The sequence below is a fragment of the Pygoscelis adeliae genome, unplaced genomic scaffold (assembly GCF_000699105.1).
Source record: "Pygoscelis adeliae isolate BGI_AS28 unplaced genomic scaffold, ASM69910v1 Scaffold392, whole genome shotgun sequence".
In the NCBI taxonomy this organism is placed as follows: Eukaryota; Metazoa; Chordata; class Aves; order Sphenisciformes; family Spheniscidae; genus Pygoscelis; species Pygoscelis adeliae.
The window spans coordinates 71,099-93,854 of NW_008824293.1; the positions used below are offsets into that span (position 1 = coordinate 71,099).

A 22,756-nucleotide genomic window follows, 5' to 3' on the forward strand; every position below is an offset into this window, starting at 1 on the left:
GACATGCAAGATACGGGACCAGGAGCCCCGGCCCTGCTCTGCCATCCCTTGGGAAGGGGCTGCGTGATCCCGGCCCGGCAGCACGCTTTGGGTGGATTTTTACACTCCCCATTCAGCAACGTCAGGCCTTGAGGTGCTCTGCAGAAGCTGCCCATGCACCATCCCGTTGGCAAATGGGGAAAATGCAGCAACAGGAGGTGTTGCGGCTTGTTAGCGGACCAGCGGTGGGCTTGGACGGTGCCTCTTCACCAACAGAGGCAGCAAAAGGGGAAAAAAGGGGGCCAGGCTGCTTTTCTGCAAGAAGCCAGCCCGCTTGGCTGGCATGGGGAACAGGATGGAGATGGCCATAACCATCCCGCAGCCACGGTTACCCTGAGGGTAAAACTCTGGAGGCAGCAGGGATGTCACACGCATGCTGGCAATGCGGGACGTGCAACGGGGCTTCTCCAAGAGGGAATGGATCCGGATTTATGAGTCAGTGCTCAGCTCTGCACCGAATCACCCCCAAGAGCCTGCCCGATGCGGGTACTTTGTATATAAATCTGGATTTTGTACAAAGTTTCAGTTCAGCATTTCTGTACATCTTAGTAATTTCCAGATTTTTTCCAAGTCCCCTGTATGAGGGATATGCTTCACTTTCAGCAGCCTAACAAAGGAAGTTTTAACTCTAAGGCTAAAAAAAAAAAAAGGCAGGGAAACTAAAATTCACTATTTTTGTTTAGTCTAGTTTGAAGAATTAACATTACACTGGGGTACTCGTGGGTCGAGCCGAGCAGTCAAAGCCACTAGAACCCAGGATGGCTGAGATGGGGAGTGAAAAGCCTCTTATACCCAGCGCAACAACACAGGCTGTCAGCTCTCAGCACCAGGATGTCTCAAAAACCATGGCTAGCAGCCTTCCAGAGAAACCAAGGCTATTTTGAGGAAAGCAGAATGCGCACATATTCACAATGCACAAAAAACCATTTTACCACCCAAAGACAAGGCAACTTTGTCTTGCCAGCAACGTGCGATTCACAGTTAGTTGAGATTCGATTACCTTGGGGACGCCATGTCATTCATGCCACGGCAAGCCAAAACTATCGCTCCTCTAACAGAGAAATCTGTATTCGCTCAGTCCTGCCGCAAAGGCAGGGCTACACCAGGCAACAGAAGAAAGGTTATAAGCACATTTTAAAAAACCCATTAGATCACTGACAAAGGTGGGGTGGGGACAATGAGGTCAGAAGCTGCTCAGCGTGTCCTCAGACCATAAGAGGAGAAGTCGGCAGCTACAGGAGAGCAAAGGAGTCTGCCAGCGTTTCTTGTGATTCATCAATGCAGTTTGTCCCCCAAACACCTGGTGACATCCAGCATTGGGCAGCTCCTTCTCGTCCTGTGCGGGCTGGAGAACCCAGCCACCCTTGGAGAACCTTGCAAGGGCGGCGTCACTGTACAGCTCACAAGCTACACAATTTAAAGCACACTGAAGACAACACTATAGGAATGCATCCAACCTGCAAGCGGTCTGCAGTGTCCTTCAGCTGACAGATGGGGTTTCCAAAGCCACCGCACCTTCAGCCCCTCTCTAGCACCACTAATGTCAGTGACACCTGGCGTACCTGCTGGCCCAGCACTGCCCTGCACGGGGTCCTATCGCCCTCACTCCTGCAACAAGCCCTCTGCAGAGAACCTGTTACCATGACCATTGGCCTCTTTGCACGACAGTTCATAGCGGTGCCCGTATATGCTCTCCCACAACAACAAGCCATGTGTCAGGCTCCAGCTCTACAAGCTGGTAGTGATCCCACAGTAGGAAACAACAAGCAGCGATGCTCTCCTGTGACATGCTGACAACCAGACTCCCCAGAGTCAGGCACACTTTTAGCCTCGGTGCCCGTATGCCCCATTCATAGAATCATAGAATCATAGAATCATTAAGGTTGGAAAAGACCTCTAAGATCATCGAGTCCAACCGTCAAGCCAACACCCCCATGCCCACTAAACCATGTCCCTCAGGGCCTCATCTACACGTCTTTTAAATACCTCCAGGGATGGTGACTCAACCACTTCCCTGGGCAGCCTGTTCCAATGTTTAACCACTCGATGTTAAACATTCACAATGACTGCTCCCTTTTGGTAGGTCCTACAGACGTGTTCAATGAAGGGACAACCCCAACTCCAAAGAGTTTCCCAGGGATTGCAGTGGGGTCCTCAAACTGCAGCTGCTGCATTTAATTTCTGGCCACTGGAGGTTGTTTCTTAACTCTCTGGTTACTTGATTTGAGTGTAAAATGAGGGTTAATGCCTCCATTGAGGGCTGGGGGGGGGTGAGGGAGCTGCAAGGTGTGATGAGCTTGTGTGCTTTGCGGATTTGGGACAAAAGCATCAAAACATGCTTACAGCACTAAAACAATTTCCTCACAAGGGAGAAGGGTGATTGCTGGACCCAGATTAAGCACATGCCCACAAGAAAATCTCTCACATCCTATAACTTTCCCCTTTGTCCCTTGCCATGCCTTCTGGGCAAGCCAATGCCACTTATCATTTTCAGCCCCTACAGCCACTCCCTGACCCAGATGCTTCGTATGCAGAGATGGCAGGGTCATTTGGTCAAGCCTCCCCAAAGACATCTGCTCCAGAACTAGCTACCTACAACACCCCAAACGCCTGCAGCCCAGGGTCGTGCCTGTAAACAGCCGAGCAGCACCACATGCGGCATCACCCCTGCACTATGGTCCATGTACCCCCTCTCAACACAGCCAGCAAACTCATCACTGCCACCAGTTAGACACAAACTGGAGAGGCAGCAGGATCGTGCATGAGGCCCAACACCACATCTGGGGGTTGACATCTGCCTTCCATGGCGCCCAGCTGGCAAAGGACACAGTGGCATCTCAAAATCTCTGTGCAAGGTTAGAGGTGGTTTGTTGGCTGCACGTTGCGTTTCCTCTGCTCCTGGTTACTGCAGGGACCTCGGACACCGGTGGTCTCGCGCGCCCTCCTGCCTTCTGCACGTGGTGCACAGTTTAGCCTTTCCAGGGATGGAGGTGCCTTAGATGACAAAGTATTTGGATGAAACCCCAAAGGCACATCGTGTGTGATATTCATGTCTAAAACGTCATCAAAGGCTGCCAGTCTGGGGAGAAGCCTGAAGAGTGCTGACACATTAAAAATACCCACAACAAAAAAACCACAAAACCCACAAAATCCCACCATGAGAGAGAGAAACAGCCACAGGTGCTATGCAGCGTCAAAGCCTATTTTAAAACAGCCTAACATTTTTGTCAGCTGCTCCAGAGTCTGACTTGAGATCCTGACTTCAAGTGCAAAGGGCCTGGGCCAGGCTCGGCTCACCGCACCGCTTGCCGGCACTTGTCCCGCTGTATCTGTGATGTGAACGACTCTATCACAGTGGGATCTAAAGGAAAATGAATGACTCCATCACATTTCTTTTCCAGCTACTTTTGCACCCCCTTATAAAACCAAATTTCTCTTTGCAAAGCAGCCTGCTCGTGTCAGAGGAACAATATTCTGGGGATAGCTTGTTTGGGTTTTATTTGTGTCCCCCCCGCAATGTTTGGAGAGCATCTTTGGCCTCCCACGTAAATTCCAAGTTTCATTTATTAAATACCTCACTGGCATTTTCTTTTCGCTTTCACACTACTCATTTAATATTACATTTGACATTCTAAGCTTTACGGATGGCAACAGAAGCAGAATGGGTGGGCTAAAAATAGCCTGCCAGGGAGACGGGAGGCTAGAAATAGGCTCATGAACAACAGCAGCTCCACTACCCTTTGCTTGCCCCCACATTTTGGGAAATGACAGCATTCAGGAGATGAGAAAGAGCGAGCTCAGGGCGAGTCGGTGCCCGCGGAGCCATGGATGCCCCAGCCGAGCAGCCTGAGGATAGGGATGGGGACGGGGATGAGGGGTGCCCGTCCCAGCTCACCAAGTGGCTGCAAACCCCATCGCCTCGAGCTGGGGCTGTGAGAACCTGTCCCCTTTGCAGCTCAACGCTAGAGGGGGACATGTTAAAAACGAAGCAGGAGTGGTCAGTCTCCGAGGGTGCTGCGGGAAGTATGTCTGCGCCTAACTCTGACCGCCAGCCAGCTGTGTGTCACCTCCGGCCATCTGCACCGGCTCACTGTCACACATGCGTGCACAAGCTCTCCTGCCCCTGCATGGGTTTGGTAATTAATCTGCAGACACATCAGCAATACGATGAGTCAGTCCCAAAACAGGATCATGTCTCATCTCCTCCCTCGTGGGCTGCTTTTAAAATTAGTGCTGTAGAAGAAGTGACAAGAAGAGAACACTCAAAGCATCGTGGCACCTGGATTGTGCACCAAGCAGGCACAGAGAGCTGGGAGGAATATCTTTTAAGTATCTGCAACAACAAAACACCAACAGCCTACACTGTTTCTTTTGCCCTTTGTGATGTTCCTCGAGTGTTTTCGCCCTGTCCCATCCTCCACGTTCCCAGCACTGCTGTTACCTTCCCATGCAGCCTTTCATCTGCGAAGAAATCCTCCCAGCAACTCTCCCACCACTCCTCCCGTAGCAGGGGTCTGCAAACAGCTGGGTAAGATTTTTACAGCGCAGGAGTGCCGATCCCGCCAGGAAGCATCAAATAGCAGCTCTGCCCCGCTGCTGGCGCCGGTTTTGCTGGGACACCCCACCACCCTGCTGCTCCTTCCAGCTGACATCGGCACCTCACCAGGGCAATACTGGGCAGCGCTGATCTGCATCAGGTGAAGGCTGAGCCTTGCTCCAGAGAAAAACCTTTTTTGTGAAATAACTAAACCTACGGAGTATGACATGACACGCACCCACCCGCGATTAAGCGGTAGGAAAATCCTGGAGTGTGGCACTGTAGCTCTTCCCTCCCAACTGACAAGTCTTAACTAAATTTACATTCCAAGTGTTTCTAATTTGTTGCTGGGTCTGTCATCTGGATGCTGGGGGGGCATGGTTGGGGTTCGTTCTTTTTGTTTTGTTTTAAGGCAGATTAATCAGCATTTAGTAACTATACAGGGGAATGAGCCTCCCCCACAACCCACAAGTGTCTCGGGCGAGGTATCGCTGGTGGCAGGCAGGAAACCCCAGAAGCAGGAGGCGGCTGGGGAAGCAGTGAGACTCTTGGACAGGCCAGAGGCAGAGCCCGCGGCACCCGTCTGAGATGGAGCAAGAGGCTTCCCGCTGGGCGAGGGGAACTGCCCCGGCCCGGCCCTGCCATCCCACCACTCAGTTTGCCAAGGGGACCCTTACTTTTATTTCAGATGCATATTGCAGTGAGGAACAATATGAAGAATATTATTTCACTGCCCTGGGAAAAATTAGCAAGTCAAATATTGAATCAGGCCTCCAGCATATGCCAAGGAGATTGCTTTGATCTTATCCACACTAAAAGCTCTATTATTGAATTTAAAGTCTGTGAACACGTATCAGACCAATATACAATGCATATCTGAATACACATTTGAGAAGCAAAGGATGTTTTGACAAAGGGAAAAGAATATTTTAGCTGAAAATATCAAAGTTACTGCATCAGTTCAAATACAAATGCCCTTCTTCATCTGGCTCAGTGGCTTTACTGACAGGGCAACCCGCAACTTGGGACCTGACTGTCATTTAGGAGAAACTTCACCCAGGTCTGGCTCCTGGGTCGGGACTGGGTGGAAAGTGATCGTGGCTTGATGGCAGAGACCCACGACTTCCCAGGGGACATGGGCCAGCAGGCACCAGCAACATCAGAGCAGCATCAGGACTTGGGAGTTTGACCAGAACAGCTATTTTGGGAGCACATGGTCTGTAACAGCTACCCCAGTCCACTTCCCTCCTGAAACCCCTAACACAGCCGTTCAGCGGCTGCCACGGCTCTTCCCAAGAGCAGGCAGGGAGAAGGAGGGCTTCTCCAAGGCTGGTCAAGAAGCTGAGCAGGTTGATTCACACCATCTTCAGCCCTTTGGCTTCCGACACCAAAACCTGCTCTGGGGTGGCTGCCTGAGCCCGCAGACAACGCCTGTGCTCATGGGGGGACAGACACCCGTCCCGCTGGCGGGGGGACAGGAGTAGTGCCCAAGCAAGCCATGGTCAAGGCTCAGCAGCCTGCCCCCATGACACCTCCACCAGGCACGGTGTGCCCACCACCCAATTAATCTCACGGAGAAGATTGTCCCAGAGAGCCACCACCCGGGCATGGCACGCGTCTGTGACAAAGGGCGAGAGCTCGCTGCCACCGACATGTGCTGCTGAACAAAAGTAACTTACCATTTTATTATTGATTTCGTGGAAATGAATTTCACAGACTTTTTCCACCACGTCTTCATTTTCAAAAGTTACGAAGCCAAATCCTGTTTAATAAAGAAACAAAAAGGGGAGGGGGAAAGGAAAATATTAGTTAAGTTAAATGGACTTCATTTTAATAAAGCATTACTTAGCCATTGGGACTTTGGAAAACTTTCATAAAAATATGCACATGTAAATATACCTGCTGTCTATGGAGCTGTTGCTGAACTTATTATAGACTAACGGAGGGAAGAAGCATTGTCTCGGGGAAAATTAATACGGTTCTGTTCCAGCTCTTCCATAGGATTTAATGGAGAATTAAAACCTCCTTATGGATTTTTTGATCCATCCTGCAGAATTTAATGGATAGTTACACCCCGGTTACATGACGGCTCAGAAACTACAATAAGGCCGTATTTTCTTTTACACCTTATAGCTTTTTAAGAGCAATCTCTACAAAACCCAATTATATTTCTATGGAACCATATTGATTTTATCTCTTGTTTAATTCCACGGGACTTCTCCATTAGAGCTGACTTATTACATGACCCAAAAAAATAAAAATCCGGGAAGACAGAAGATGATTCCTCATTTACCCCTTGCTACCCTTGGCGAGGAAAAAAATACCAATGCTTCCCCAAACATGCAGCAGCACTTCGTGTTTCCATTTGCTCTTAGCAAACACCAAACGTCCCCGCTGCTGCGTGCTGGGGCCAGCGGCGCAGCCACCGCAGCTCCATCCCGTGCGGATGCAGCCAGCCCCGCGGGTCAGCTGGGCTCCGGAGGTGGTTATTTGTCCCTTTCTTCCTGAATTACTTCCTCTAATACCTCATCAGGACATCCTGAGGCCTCCAAGGAACCATTACGTTTAAGGCCTCTGATCTAATCACTCCTCTCTTCGCCACTGCTGCTTCAAAGGAGCCGTGGATTTGGGCTGGTTCAGGGTCGTTTGATGCCTGCTGCCCGCCCGTAGCTGCACACTGTATTTGCTCTGCTGGGGCCACACGGCTGCAGACATGCCACACTAAAGAAATCTGGCAGCCCACCACAGCTATACACAGTCATGTTCCCTGCTCATTCCTTAAAAAAAAAGAAAGAAGAATCAAGCTAACAAACAAAAAACAATCTAATGTGCTAAATTTCTGGCAAAGGCTTGATGAGTCAACATCGACACCAATTAAGCTAATGAAATCTTAAAAATGTAACAACAGGATGAACTTCATCCTCCAGACTGCACTGAAAACTCTGCTGGACTCAAGGCTGGTGAAACAGCACGTGACGTCTTCGTCGCACCAGGCTGTGAGCCAAACGAGCCGGAGCTGGGGCACCCCCAGCAGCAGCCTTTGCCCCTGGCTGGGGGGACGGGGGAGGGAAGACGGAGGGGAAACCAACGCTGCCCGGCATTATTTTCCGTGAATAGTTTTGCCCAGTGAGCATCCCTCTGCCCAGCCAGGCATGGCAGCAAAGCAGTTTTGTCTTTGCTGCCTCTGAAGGAGCCGGCTCCCATCTGCCACCGGCCGCGTGTCCGTCCATCCCGCGCTGCCCATCCCAACCCCCCATCTGTTTGGGAATACAGCAGCGAAGCCTCATCTCAAACCCATTTTGCTACTGACACTTCCCATCTGCAATTAGCACCTTCCAGTACCAGGCCTGCTCCCCTCCAGCAGCGGTGAGTGCCGTGGTCGTGTCCTGCCGGTCCCAAGCGCCACCCCCAACCTGCTCCCTCTGCCAGACCCCTAGGCGCCCAGCAGCAGGCAGTTTCTGCACTGGGGTCCCAAAGAAATACTTCATCATTTTAAACACACACTAGATTTCCTTTGATGGGGCACAGCAGAAGATATTAAAACTATACTGGTTTTGGCAACCTACAGGAACAAGATACATTTTGCAGGCTACAATATTTGAAGCTGTAAAGTGCATTTGCTGGCTCCCACACTGGCCAAGGCGAGGTCCGAGCAGCTCCCAGCTGGCTTGTTTGGGAATGCACAGTACACGTAGCAATGGTCCATCCCTCTTTGGACCCTCTTCTTGGGAGAAAAAACACCAGAAATGGTTTCTAGATCTCCTCCAAGGTATAAAACATCATCCGACAGCACATCACACTCAAACCCAGTGCTCAGAACACTATTTTACTTTGCACTTAAAGCATGTAGCAGCTTGAAGTATTTTACTTAACTCAAGTCTTTCATTTGCCTTCTAAATTACTCCATTTAAATCTACCTTAAACAGACCTGTAGTTAAAACTAAAATTTTTGTGGTTAACTGGCTGAATACGGCATCCCAGGAATCCCGGAGCACGCTGCGTCGGGCAATTACCGGAGCTGGGAGCAGCGTGCCACCGGGGACCAGCTTTGCCCAGCGCAATGAGATGGCCAGTCCGGGTCTACAAGTCATTAATTGTTTGAACATCAGCAACATCTTCATCATTAGTAACTCATTAGCGAGTCCTGCAGTTGAGGATTTCTCTTGCAACTTTTGTCAGGTCTCACTGCCAGGATGGAGGAGAGAGAGGGAATTTAGAGGAGATTAGCCTTAATATGCACAACACCGCAAGAAAGCCCACTGCAGTCATTACACATTTGGACTCGGAAACAAGTTTCCCATTCTCATCCCACTCCACATGGCTTAAACACAGGCTTATCAAGAAATTATTTGTCCGATTAAATCAGATAGCCACCCAGCTTTCAGCATTTGCAGATTTTATAACAAGAATAAAATAACAGTCCATAGGTGTCAACACTCATTTGCAGATTTTTAAAAGATCTATGCCACTTCGCACAGGCCAGTCTAGCTGGCTTGGCAAGAAAAAACAGACGGGATTGGGTCTGTAAGAAAACCCAACACCATCTTTTATTCCTTTCTCTCTGGAGCCGGCAGACGGGCAGGGCAGGCAGCTCCAGCGGGCAAGGGGCTCATGGGTTAGGCCCAGAGCCCACGCAGGGCACTCAACCCGTAGCTGAAGGCTCGCGATGTTTTACCTTTACGATTACCGACACCTTTAACTGACTGGGAAGCAACCAGAGGATTTTAATCTGCATGCATACAGGCACTTAAAGTCCACAGGATGCTATTCAAGAGATGCTATCGCTCCTTAAATGAACAATCCCCAAGAGATCATATGCCCCAGAATTAAAAACTTTGTAAGAGTGACAGGTAATGGGTCCTTTTTTTGTTTCACTTTCTGAATATCAGATTCCAACTTTTAATAATTGCACACACAAAAAAACATTACTGCACGCACGCCTTATTAGTTAGCATAATGAATACATGCTCATTTTTATATTACCAAAACTCTCAGAAACCTTCCTGGACTAAATAGGACAATCATTTCTTCTGAGAGGTACTAAGAGTCAACAAAAAAACGGTTCTTAGAAAGTGCATGAAAAAGATTAACACAAAACAAAGAAGGCTGTTTAAAATGGTGACATAAATAGGATTCCGGTTGTCAAGGAGCACACATTTTAAAATGAAATTATACCGCATCCTTCTGAATGAAGCTATTATTGGAAGCTAACAAGCTCTATTTAAGAGATAAGCATTTAACAGAGTCAAACGGTTGGGTTTTTTATTCAAATGAATAAAACTGAATATTCATTTGAATAATCTTTTCTGTAAAAGAAAAGACAAAGAAGAGGGGAAAAAATAAAATAAGAGGCAAACAGATGCCCCCAAATGAGAGGCTCTGAGCCAAGCGCGATCACTAAAGGAAACTGAGACACATATTCACGACCTTCAGGTGAAAAAACCCTCCTTTAGCATCTGCTCAGAAAAAGGAGTCATTTCACTCTATTCATCCGCTGGTTAATGGCCACTGACAGGCACCGAAACGATGTGCGAGGTTCTCCCAGAGTCCCGGCGGCTGGGAGCAAGCCTGCGCCCGAAAGGGAGAGGGTTTGCTCTGCAGGCAGGCGCCCGCACGTGTGCGGAGCTCCGGCTAATTACCAGGAATGGTCTGGGCAGAGGAATGAGATGGAGGGGGCTATCCATCGGAAAAGCTGCTTTGCAGTTACTGTATTAGAAGGCCCGGCAATTCAACTTGAACAAGTCCTCGCAGCTGGCGTGTGGACGGCCCGTCGGCACGGGGTGGTGAGTGCTACCTCCACTCGGGGTCTCTCTCCCTCCAGATGCCGAACGGCCTCAGGAGCTGCACCTCCCAGGGTGGCAGCTCTGCTCTTGGCCGAGTTCACCCACTCCCCCCCAGCCCAGCAGCCCTCCTGCAGCCGACGAGGGGCCGGGCTTTTCCCTTGGGCCTGCAATTTCAGAGAAGTGGCTGAAGATTTCTCACCCCATCACACCCAAATCACCTTCCTTCCTACTTCCTACCTCCCCAAGTGCACGTCAATGTGGGGGCACTCAGGACATCTAGCAAACCATCCTGTTTGGTCTCCACAACCGTGCTCACAGCTGCTTTGCAGCTTCCATTCATACTGCCCACGAAGACGTGGAGATGCCAAAGCCTCATTTCAGAGAGATGAGGATGAAGGCTGGGGCTCACAGGCTCTTGAGGAAGACAGCAGAAGTGCCACCCAGGCAGGCGCTGGGGAGGTCCCCTCCGGTCTGGCCCTTGCTGCCTCCCGCAGCAGCAGGTTTCGGGAAGAGGATAGCTCGCTTCCAGTATCCCCCGCTGCTGTGGGGTCCTCCCATGGCGCTGACGGCCGAGTGGGCCGTCGGTCTGCTCCAGCCTGGTCCAGCTGTGTGACTGCTCCTGCCTACAGTAACACATGGCGGGCACTGAACAGGAGTCCACCTCTTCAGGTGACTTATTTTACCCGCTGGGACTTTCTGCATCTGCTAATTAGAAACTAAAATGCTTGGGGGTCAATCACCAGAGGGTGCAGCTGCCTTCAACTGAAGTAAAACAAGTTGAAGGTGCTCGGTACCCCTGCAGACCAGATCCCTTTCGGGACGGCTGGCTGACAGAACGGTGCTTTTTTAACAGTGACTCACAAAAGGGGATTTTTTTCACTAGGAAACAGATACAAGTGTATTATTCACAGGGGAGGGAAAACTTGGGAAAATAAATTTCTTAGTGCAAGGCAAGATAGTGTCTAGTATCCAATTAACCCTCAGTTCCCCTGAAAACATTTCCAGTGAGCCTGCGGATGCCAGCCCAGACGCTTGACAACCGACAGCACAGGACGCATCCTCCGACACACCTTCGTTACACCAAAAAGCCTCCTTTGATCCAGAGCCTTGTTCAGCCAAGAAAGCTGCCCAGGCCTACGGGCGGACGACTCCGTGCAGCAAAGCAGAGCTCAGCTGCAGCACCTTCTGGCACAGTATTCCAGAAGAGAAACGCTGTTCAGAGAAAGTGACTGAAACCATAAAAAGATTAAAATAATTTTTAAAAAATTGGTAGAAGCCCGAAATAGTATTAAGAAGCCATACTGAAGATACCAAATGTCAGTGCTCCTGTGTTCTGCATTTTGTTTTTTTCACACTCGAACCAACTATATTTCAGACCTTTGTCGTCACTTGAGAGGTTTTATGTCAACCTCGGTAAAATACAGTTGAGATGATGACACCATTGCTATGAAATATATCTACTTTCTCTTGCTAGTTGGCAGCAACTTTTCCACAGCCCTGGTTTTATCTGTGTGTACAGCGATATATACTGCAGCTGCATTTGGACACACAGAGGACATCACTCGTCAGTAGAATCACACGAAAGCAGCTTACCGGGTTAAAGGTCTCGCTCTTTCAAGCCCATGCGTGCATAAAAACAAGGAAAACAAGGTGATTGCATCCTGTGCCATGCTGGGCTTAGCCCCTGGAGGGCTCTGACAGGCAAACCGAGGCCCCTGCTGCAGCGGGGTGCCTTGCCCCCAGCAGCCAGGGCAGTGCCATGGGTGCCAGCACCTCTGTCACCAGCTCGCAGCCCAGCACCTGAGCCAAAACCACCTTCACCGGAGGCACACACACCCCCGCCTACCGTGTGGGCACCGCTGCTCTGTGAAGAGGCTCTTCAGCCACCAGGAAAGATGCTCTGGTGGATGAAGGCACTGGAACGAGAGCTGGAGGAGCCTGTTTCAACTCCCAGGCTGTCTTGGGGTCACTCGATGAGGTGGAGCAAGTCACTTCATCTCATCTGCATCTGTAGTGCTCCTTTTCACCCAAGCTGTGTCTGTATTGTCTGGTTAGACTGCAGGGTCTTTGCAGCTGGGACTGCCTCTTACCGCATTTATAGCACGCCAAAGCACCAGAGAGCTCCTTAAAGGGTTCTGGGAAGTAAGTAATCACCACGGCTCTTTTGTGCCTGCACAATAATCCCGAAGACCAAGGGCAGGAGACAAGAGCATGGAGAGGAGAAGGGAAGAGATTTACATGGTCCACATCATACCAATAAGCAGTGCAGGCTCTGCTTAAATCTCACTCCTGCTGCTAGGCAAGAATAACCTGACAGTCGCCTGCTGGTGTTCTCTTTAATGCAGGATCAGTCTCCTCTTACACATGTAACGCGCTCCCGCGGCACCGTCCTGCTCCAGACTCCCAACCCAGCTGGCACAGCGCGAGTGCGGCCCGCGGCCCCGGGTCCCTGGGGGTCTGCTGTCCCACCGGCCCCTGGCGCGGGCACTGCCTGACGAACGGCTGTGCTGACGGATGGGAACATCCAGCCTGACACCCGCTGCAGCACACAGCATTATAATGAGGAAATATTAGTTCAGGCTGCATTCCCCTTTTGTGTTAGGTCTCAGTACCTGATCTGCTCATTTGCGTTTGCTTCATGCCTCTTCTCTTCTCCCCATATTTAAGTTACTTAAGCTTTGAAACAGAGAAAGGTCCAGTCCTGCTGTGGCATTATTTACGCACCTGCTTTCTTGTTATACCAATAGTTTTGGCAGCTGGTCCTGTAAACTGTAATAAAATGCCTTTCAAAAAGTAAAAAAAATTAAAAATGAAGAAATGTGACCAGACAAGCCAGGCATAATAACATTAAAGCCCGTGTCAACTAATTTTTCCTCTTCTTGATAAACGAGCCCCATTCTATCCATTAATAATGAAGGGAGAAACAAGAAAAGTTGACACTAGTTTAATTTATTTTCTCAACTTGCCTGGTCATATTTCTCCCCGTTGCAAAGCTTTCTGGTGCTGCTGGGAATCGCAAGTGGCTCCCACACAGTCAATGCATAGATTGGTGTGAATCAATACCGCTCTACTTTATTCACACATCCCTTGTAATCAGAGGGGAAAAAGCTACTTAGTAAGCTACCACATCGCAGACTGCCAAGCCACCTTATAAAAATAATAATAAACCTGCAGGGGAGGGGGGGAGAGTGGGACATGAAACCAAGTCCTGTCACCGAATCTCATCTTTACAGACAAACAGAATGACCTGAGCGGAGGGGCCGGGACATTTTAATTGCTCAGACAGCGAACCACAGATGTTTCTAACTTCTTGCTGTCTGCAAAGGTAATTCAAGTCATTACCCTGAGAGTCTGGGAACGGGGACCTGTGGGTTTAATCCTGCCTCTGGGAAAAGCCATTTGTTTGTTAGTGCCAGAACGCAACAGCCAGGACTCAAAAACTCAGCCCCGACTCTGCCACCTTCTTAGAGTCTTTGGACAAGTTGCTTAAATCTTCCTCGTGGTCCAGGTCCCTCCTTTCTTCCCCCCCACCTTCTAGTCCCTTCCACAAAGTTTTCACCTGATGTACTTCATCTCAGCTCGTTAAAGCTCAAAATCATCTAGGATAAAAGCTGTCAATTCTAACTTGTTATTTCCTGTTATTCCCATTTCCTCTGCTGCAAACACATGAAAGGAGAGGTTTCGGTTTCCGAAGAAGTAACTCTCTCTAGATTGACAGAATACAGCCTTAGTCTGAGACACACGCTTCCCAGATTTTGCCTCCTTACCTCTAAGGAGGGGTTTGCAGGGAGGAGCGATGGCCACGCCTGAAGGTACCACCTGAAGGCACCTCCTGCTCCACGGAGAACAAGACCTCACCCCACCCTCGTGATAACCAGACCGGGAGAGGGATGCACCAGGTGAGGGAAGGGGAAAGAGAAGGTTAACACCTAGGGTCTAGGATAGAAAATATCGTCCTCATTTAACTGTAAAGTGTGCTCTCTAGCAGTGCTTCTCTGAATGACGCTCATCAAGACAGATGATTAGCCTGCACATCCATTTGGTGTTTATGTGCATCTTGGGTTGGGTATGGAAAATAGTCAGGTTCTCCTGGCAGACACAGGCAGGTATTACTGCTGTTTAAAGTGTCAATATATACTCCATGACATGAGAGTAAATTCTCAAAATTAAATCAGCAGACAACTGCCTTAGATCAAAACCTCCATACAAGGTGCTAGTGTTTCAATACCAGCGCGGCAGGAGAGGAAAGAGCTGAGGTCAGCCGCACAGCTGGATAAAGGGCACCAGCAAGATACTCCTCTGCTTTTGTTCTGGAAAGCTGCAAGGCTCAGGCTCCTCGCTCCGTCCTCCCACGACTGCGTGGCATTTGCAAAGGGAGCATCGCTCGAAAAAACAAAGGGCACCTTAGGATGAGCAGCCACTGTGCCATGTAGCAGCCTGCCTCTCCGAACAGGCAAAAATCCACCCAAACTGGTTTTGGGGAATGATTTTCCCTGACGGGAGGACGAAGGGTACAGGGACTTGTCCCTCTCTCAAATGACCCATTTTAACCAGAAATTTCCAGGCTGGGGGGGGTGTGCGTGCCTCCCCTTGCAGGGGCCACACAGCCGGAGCCAGGATGATGGTTCTGGCCAAAGCCCCCGCGGTCGCATGGAGCACCGGTGCCGGGCTGCGTGGCTGCGCAAGGGGAACCCCACCGCGTGTCACGGACTGCGCTAATGTATCGGCACCTGAACTTTGTGTAATAAATTTTTGGTAACAACAAATCTTCATTAAAATTTTATTCTATTAACATTCTGAAATCAAACCAGAGTGCTGAGTACATAATGACTGAAACGCACACTACACAGCAACTTACTAAATGCCAGTTTTATCATATTGTTAATTAACAGAAACCATTAATGCATTCACAGATCATTTAGAAGCATTAGCGGTGACCTAAGAAAAATTGCATGTACGTGTGATACACTTACGTCTGCATTTTTTGCATCTGAGTTTTCTACACAGGAGGCCCCAAAGTTTGCTCCCGACTCAGCTTCTCTCTGTTGGAGACATCATGTCTCAACGGGTGCATTTTTGTCAGCAGCTCAAGAATTAACGCACGGGGCTGAAATATGAGATACTGAAGGAGACAGTTATCTCGGGCAGCATTTACTTTTTCATCAGTATTTAACTCCAGCTCCCCAGTAGCGTTGGGAGCAGACCCACCCATGCTCCTCACAGCTTTTCACTGCTCCTTTCGGTTCAGGTACGGATTTCCCAGCTCTCCAACAAGTCACTGGTACAAAAACGATGGGAGTGCAGCTGGGCGGGGGAAGCGTGGCATAAACTAACAGATTTCTTTTTGCTATCGAAGAAGAAAACCCCAAATGCTTGTAAAATCCAATTAATCTGTCTACAAGCAGAATGGGAACCTCATGCTTCAAGTGAACGCTTCTGTCTGTTCGTTAGCGAGACCTGCAGCACACAAAGCCAGTGACAAATCTGAACGCTGATTTCCATCCCCAAAATGAGCACCCTGCAGCCCCTCACCGTGCCACGAGGCAAGCCAAAACCTTCATCACCACTCTGACTCCGCTCGCCACCTCTCCTACAGCCAAAGGGTGCAGACCTGCCCGCGGGGAGCCAGCGGGGGACCCTGGTCCCCCGCCTGCCAGCCCCGCGTGGCAGAGGACAAGGACAAGTGGAGCAGCAGCGAGTGGCCGTGGGAAGGCAGGTCTCAGCAGCAAAGGCAGGGACGAAGGCCATCGCTCACTGGGTGCCAGCTAACCCGGTTAGGCTCCCCCATCAGAAATGAAAGCTGCTCCTAATGTGCCTGCAGTAGCCGTTGCCCGCCGAGCGCAAAGTCCTGCCATCTTTATCTGTTTGCCTACGGGCGTCAAATACTCTCTGCCTGTCAATTCTTCCACAGTTTATTACCAAATTTCTAAAATATTACATTTTTTATTATATCCAAATTCACTTTATTGCATTTGACAATACAGATAATCACATACCATATGCTCTAATGTTTTGAAACCAATGCATGTTGACAGCAGTTTTTATTCATGATGCATAATTCTATCCAGGGCTGACAAAGGCGGCATAGCACCGAGCCCGGTGTTACGGTTTTGTTGTTGGGGGGATCCTTTTTTCCATTTCCTTTTCTTCATTTTAACAACAGATTTACAATACTGGAAGGAAAAATGCTTTGCTTTCAGTAGAAATAGGAAATTGGCTGAAAAGATGGGCTTATCAAAGAGATGTCTTCAAAATATTAATAACAGGTGGGGGTTGGTTATTATAATTACTTGCATTTGAAACTTGCTGCTAATGGGGTTAGGGAAGCATGACAGCTCATCTGCGAGCAAGCAGAGGCTGGGGCGGCACAGTGGGCACGAGGCTGGAGCCCTGCTCCTGCACACCTTCCTACCTGGCTGCGGTCACTCATCTCTGAAACCAGCTCCTCTTCCCGAGGGAGACGGTGGGAAGGGAAACGTGCACACACCTGGCATCTCCTGGGATGGCCAGGGGAGGGTCCCCACATGAAGGAGATGCCTGGGCAAGCGCTACCTAAAAGACTTTGAAAGCCACAGGTTCTCTGGAACAACACATCAACAGGTCAAAGCCCTACAGCCTTCGTTTAAACCCCATTGATTTGAACAAGATGTGGAATTAAACATATGTTTAAGAGCTTTCCCGAATGGGGTCCTTCATTTCCATCACTTCTTCCTGCTCTTCCTTGAATCAACACTCATGAAAACCACGAGCTGTAAGCAGAGCTGAAGTGACAAGCTGGAGAAGTCCCTTGTCCTCTCTCCTCTGCCCGTGCATATTCCCACCTCCACGAGCAGCTGAACTGAAGGGCCATCAAGATCGGGCAAACACTCAGTTCCTCGTTAAGCTGCTGGGAAAGGAAAAACCCAAGCAACCCCCAACTCTCAACCACGGTGTTCAGGCAATAGGTTCAACAACTTGAAAGATGGCAACGCTGCACAAACCAAACAGGATGCTATGTCTAAATTAAGCTGTAATGACCTGCTCGGAGGTCTTTATTAGCCAGGTAATGATCATTTAAGAGGAGGTTACTATCTTGAGCCAAGGGCACCTAATACCATTACTGAACTTGTTAAAACCTGCCAAGCAAGTCATTATTTCCAACGTTATTTCTTTTTCTCTTAACACAGCTTTCTACCTTTCCCCTTGTGGTGTTCGGCCGTAAATCACGGGAGGTGGCGATTACGCAGACTTGGTCGCCCTTCCCCAGGAGGCTGAACTGAGCTCCCGCTCACCACGAGCAGGCTGAACACAAGACAAATACCCTATAAGAATAAAAAGCAGGCCTTGAAAAACTCCGACCTTAAAAGGCCTGCAGAGACAGGCCATAGTACAGCAGAAGCACATACCAGGTAGTGGTCTTCACAGCCTAGCGGCCTCAAAGAGTCCAAAGGGCCTTTGGAAGTCATTCGCAGCTGGCATCCGATGAGATGCCACTCGGCGCTGCACGCGATTCACATGCTGCATGGACCACTGGCATTTCGGCTGTGAAAAGAGGAGCTTAAACAACACCCCAGCCCTTACGGATTTTGGGACTGGTGAGAAAAACAGCAGCTTCGGAGCCCACGTGGGAGCTTGCGGCAAGCTCACCTAGGGACAACCTGCCCGGTGAGAGGACACTGCTCGGATGTAGGCTCCGAGCCAAGAGCTATCAGGCAGTGAGGCTGTGGTGAGGCCAGGGGCAGACCTACCGCTGACTTTGAGAAGGACAAGATGTTGAGATGTTTTCCTACTTGCCCCAGTTATGCCCCCCAGGAAAATAATACTTAATCTCCTCCATCCCCCTTGCCCATCTTCAGTCCTACAGAGGCTCACATAAGGAAAAGAAAACAAGAAGAAAAAAGAAAAAACCCAAAGCAAGCACGCAGCTGCTCTACGGCTTTGCAAAAAACTTCACCGTGTGCTTGCACACATCTCGATCTGCTCGCCAAGCGCAAAGCAGGGCCCCGCAGGCTGATCTCTGCCACCCACAGAGGTGGTGGATCTGCCCCAGGAATCGTCCCCAGCCCTGCGGTCTCTGCAGAGGGAGGGAGAGGATCCAGCGCCCAGATCCTGGCGACGCGGGCTGGAAAGGAGTTGAGGCGGCTGCATTTTACAGTAACCCAGCGTGGACAATATTATGAATGACACCAGCAAGCTGCCAGCTCAGGAACTCATTACTGTCAAGGTACAACATGGCTGGCTGCCAGGCCCCCAGCTTTCACACTCGCTATGCCAGAACATCCACACACAATTTAATTGCATTATAATTTCAAAAGTGCTTTTCAAACTGGAAAAAGGCATTCACTGATTAACCAGCGAAGAGCAAAATTGTTTATGAAATTGAATACAAAAAGCTACAGAAATGTAATTGGGTCGTTCTAGCACCTAATTTTCAAGCCATTTTCCCACTTATTTAATCACGAGATACAAAAGAAACTAGTGAATTGACTTCATACTAATTAGATTACTCCCCGCGATACTCCAGGCCTATATTCCAACTGGTTGATAGTGCTGCTTTAAAATGAAACAAAAAATGTAGCAACAGCTTGTCTGGGGCCATAATGCATTTGTTTCCCATCAACCCTCTCTTACTGGAGGGCCATAAAATCCAGGCCAAATTCCCCTAACCTGCTGTAGCTAGTCACCCAGAAATCGCTAACGTTCCTGGAAAGGAATGAGAAACATTTGCCAAATGATCGTGGCTGCTCCCAGGTGCACGACCGAGCTGGGGGGGGACAGCCCGGGGCTCCCTGCCATGCCGAGCATCACCAGGCGCCCCGGGCAGGCGAGCCCGCATCCCAGGGCTAACCCTGTGAGCAGAGAGTGCTCACAGCTGAAATCAGAAGCAAGTGAAGATGTCGCAGATGATGGAGTAGGAAAGGCTGCCCGAGCTGGCTGGGATACACCCATCCTCCCCAGGGACGGACACTCGGTTCCCTGAGCAGGGAAGAGCCGATGAAGGGTGGCTCTGCTCTCACTGTTAGGTTGCTCCCACTGATGGGTGCAGGAAAACCCCATTACACAGAGCCGAACTCTGGGTCTGCCCAAGGGGGAGAATGTCCCTTCTAAAGCCACCACAGAATTACTGCCAAGAATATCTAAGCTGTTTTAAAAACACGGTGCAAGGTCATCTCTTGATAGAAAACGTTAGTAAATTTGCCGGCAGCAAAGCAAGGGAGCGACGGGGGAGGCTGTGCATAAAGACTGTTTTTGCACCCTATTTCCTCTCCCCCCCAACCATGCAACGAGCACCCTGGGCAGGAGGAGCCCACCCCGACGGCTCCACGCTGCCCAGCCCTGCCTGCTGCTCTCCAGAAGCTGGGGAGAAACCGGCTCCAGCAAAAGGAGTCGGGGAGAGGTGGGGGCTGATAGACTCGTGCATGAACTGTTCTGTACACCGACTTCACGGCCACCTCTTCAGGACGGTCACACACCCCTGAGTTTCAGCAAGGCTAGTAGGAGCTGTAGACACTATTTTATTTTAAATATAGTCAATAAGTTATCAGGAACAATTTACTGAGCCTCCAGTTTACTAAAGACCGGTATTTTGAAGATACATACATGCACACGCACGCTCCTTCACAGTGTACGCTTGCAGAAGTTTCTTTAAAGCTGCCCAAGACCCACTCTGCACCTGATACAATCTGTTCACAGCTTTTTCACTAATTTTAAATTTTATTAGGTGCAACATAATTGATTATATAATCAAATGTAGAATGTACATTATCAAGATATTGTAGTACTTCACAGGCCATTTAATCAGCATATCTGGGACTGTGCCAAAATGAATTAGCTTGCATTAAATTTCAAGTACATATTATTGGTTGTATTTGTCTCCCTGTTTAAGCAGGCACTTGCTCTTACAAAAGAAATCTGAGATCCTTCAATTATAGAAATAGATTATTAAAAAAATGGAAGTACGCTTTCCTGAAGTTGTTTCTTCTGCGACAAAAGAGCCCAGAAAAGCTCACTGCCTTCCAAAAAATCACTGTGATTGACCACGGGAGCAGAAGTTTTTAGTATTTATCGACTTTGCAAAAGTAGAGCATAAAACTGTGAAGTGACTTTCTATTTTGAGGATGCAGTTAGCAAATACAGCAAAACAGAGACTGGTAACGGCACGAGGAATGGGATGGTTTCTGCGGCAGTACAGCAGTGGTTCTGCTTGTGGTGAAAGAAGAGAAAACCAGAGCATCCACAGTGCTGCACGCTTGCTGTGAACTTGCGAAGGGCTTTGCACCCCCACCCATCCGCACACCCAGCAGGACACATCGGAGCCCCACTACCCTCAGCGTGCCTTCGAGGGAGGAAGATGCTATCATCCCCCTCCTCACCCCTGAGAAAGGGAGCTGAAGGCAGAGCTCATGCAGATGGAGTCCTCCCACCCTTGTGTGTGTGTCCCCCGAGACCCTTTGGTCGGGCTCCGTGCAGCACTGGGGCCGTCCATCCCCAACAGTGTGCACGAGCCACGTGCCTCCACATGTCCCGCAGCACCCGAAAGCATACACAGCAGCTCCTCTTCTTCCTCCCAGCTGTGCCCCAGCTGGGTGCACCACGGAGACATACCTGGGGTGGCCCCAAGCGAGGAGAGCCCTTCCCACTGTGCTGGCCCTTGCTCCAGCCACGGTAGGAAGGGCACCTCCTGGGGTTGGGCAGAGCAGGGACAATGGGTGCCCGCCTGTGATGGGGGTATTTGACAGTGCCCTGTGCGGAGGCCAGGAGGGACAGAACCCCAGCTTGCCCATTCAAGGGCAAGTCATCAAGGCCCATTTGTGCCACACGTCAGCAATGGTCCAATTTCAGGCTCTTTCACCAGATAACCTGCCACCAAAACGCTCTGGTAAATCAGTGTCCCCTGGTGTGGATAAACCCCGGGTTTGGTGATGGGGCCACAGTTCACCACCACCCTGGTAAGCCATCGCCTGCCAAGCATGGCAGCCTCTGCTCGGTTCCTATGACCTTGGAGCCAACCGGTCCCCCTAGACAAAAAAATGGATTCGCCAAGACAGGGATTTCTGCTTGATTTCAGCAAGCGGAGGAGAAGCGCGAGGCAGCTCCGTGGTGAAGGAACAAAGCCAAAACCCGCCACCGACACTACTCCTCTCCAATGCACCAGCCAAACCCAGAAACGCCTCCTTGTTCCTGCCTCTGAAATTTCATTACCACCTCTGGAGAGTTCAGGGGTGCAGCAGCTGCCAGAGGCGCCCCGAGAGAAATGATGTGTCTACAGAACTGACTTCGCAGGGGGAAATTTTTCAAGCAGCCGAGAGGCTGCGCTCAAGGTGACTCCTGCCTACCTGGTTACTGCAGCAGCATCGTGACAGCCGGGGCTTGGGGGGGAGCAGACCCACCGCACCACATGGGCACCCCCCCAAAACACAGTCATTTCACATGCTGTTCCTGGGCTTGCCGGTGGCCAGTCCCTGCTTCCAGCGGAGGTTACAAATTCCCCCCTCCCAAACTGCAGAGGATGTAGCGCAAAGCGAAGGACACTTTACTGTGAACATGCAGGCGTCTTTCCTCTCATTAACACACAAGCATCAGCTAAGATAAATGGGAAGGCAAAAGGCCACACTTTACCACGGGCGCACTCCAAAAGAGGGCTGTGGTGCAGCGGTCGCTGCAATCCCCAGGCAGAGCACCCAGCCAGGGCTGTGCTCCGGTGGAGACGTCCCCCTCCTCACTGGTCCTGCCCCAGGGTGGGGACACAGGAGAGCCAACAGCCCCAACATCACAGCCTGTAACAGCTCGGTGCTCCTCCGAACCACCGTGGGAACTGCCAACGCAAAGCTCACGTGAACGAGCACGCGAGGGCACGTTTCTACAGGCTGCACCTCCGCAGAGGGACCCTCACTGCAAAAAGTCCCCAATCTTTATCAATCTGCTTTTCACAGCTGTGGTTTACCTGCTGTATTTGCATCTCACCTCCAGGTCAAATGTTGCTGCATGCAAAAACCGATGAAATACTCGACTCGCACTTTCTTACAGGTCTGCAGTCTGCATGGACGTTTTACCCACCCTGGGTTGCATCCCAAAGCATTGCAAGCCTTGGCTGGGAAGCAGAGCGTGGACTCTCCGTTGCCCTGCTGACTTGATATATCATAATGCAAAGGAATAAAGAATTAGGCACCAAACAACAAAAAACTATTCAAGGAATTGAAATAAATACTGACTGGGGTCAAGGGAAATACCAGCAAAAATGAGAAGCTTAGCCTCAGGTTAAAATAATACCTTTGAGCTGTGCAGTATGACCCCTCCAGGCTATAGCTTCAGGCAGCACACAACATTCTTGGACATTATTAATATCCTTGGCCAGGACTCCATCCCTGCTGCTCATGCACCATATCAGTATCTGCCTAAGCAAACAGCATTTACTACT

At 50.0% G+C, this 22,756-nt stretch overlaps 1 protein-coding gene across 1 annotated transcript in view; it reads right to left on the reverse strand.

Annotated features, from left to right (window-relative positions):
• MSI2 (musashi RNA-binding protein 2) overlaps positions 1 to 22,756 on the reverse strand; it is a 261,841-nt gene that overhangs the window by 55,454 nt on the left and 183,631 nt on the right. Inside the window, exon 4 of the mRNA XM_009318791.1 lies at positions 6,256 to 6,338. Coding sequence (XP_009317066.1) covers positions 6,256 to 6,338 — 83 coding nt within the window. The remainder of the gene's footprint in view (positions 1 to 6,255; positions 6,339 to 22,756) is intronic.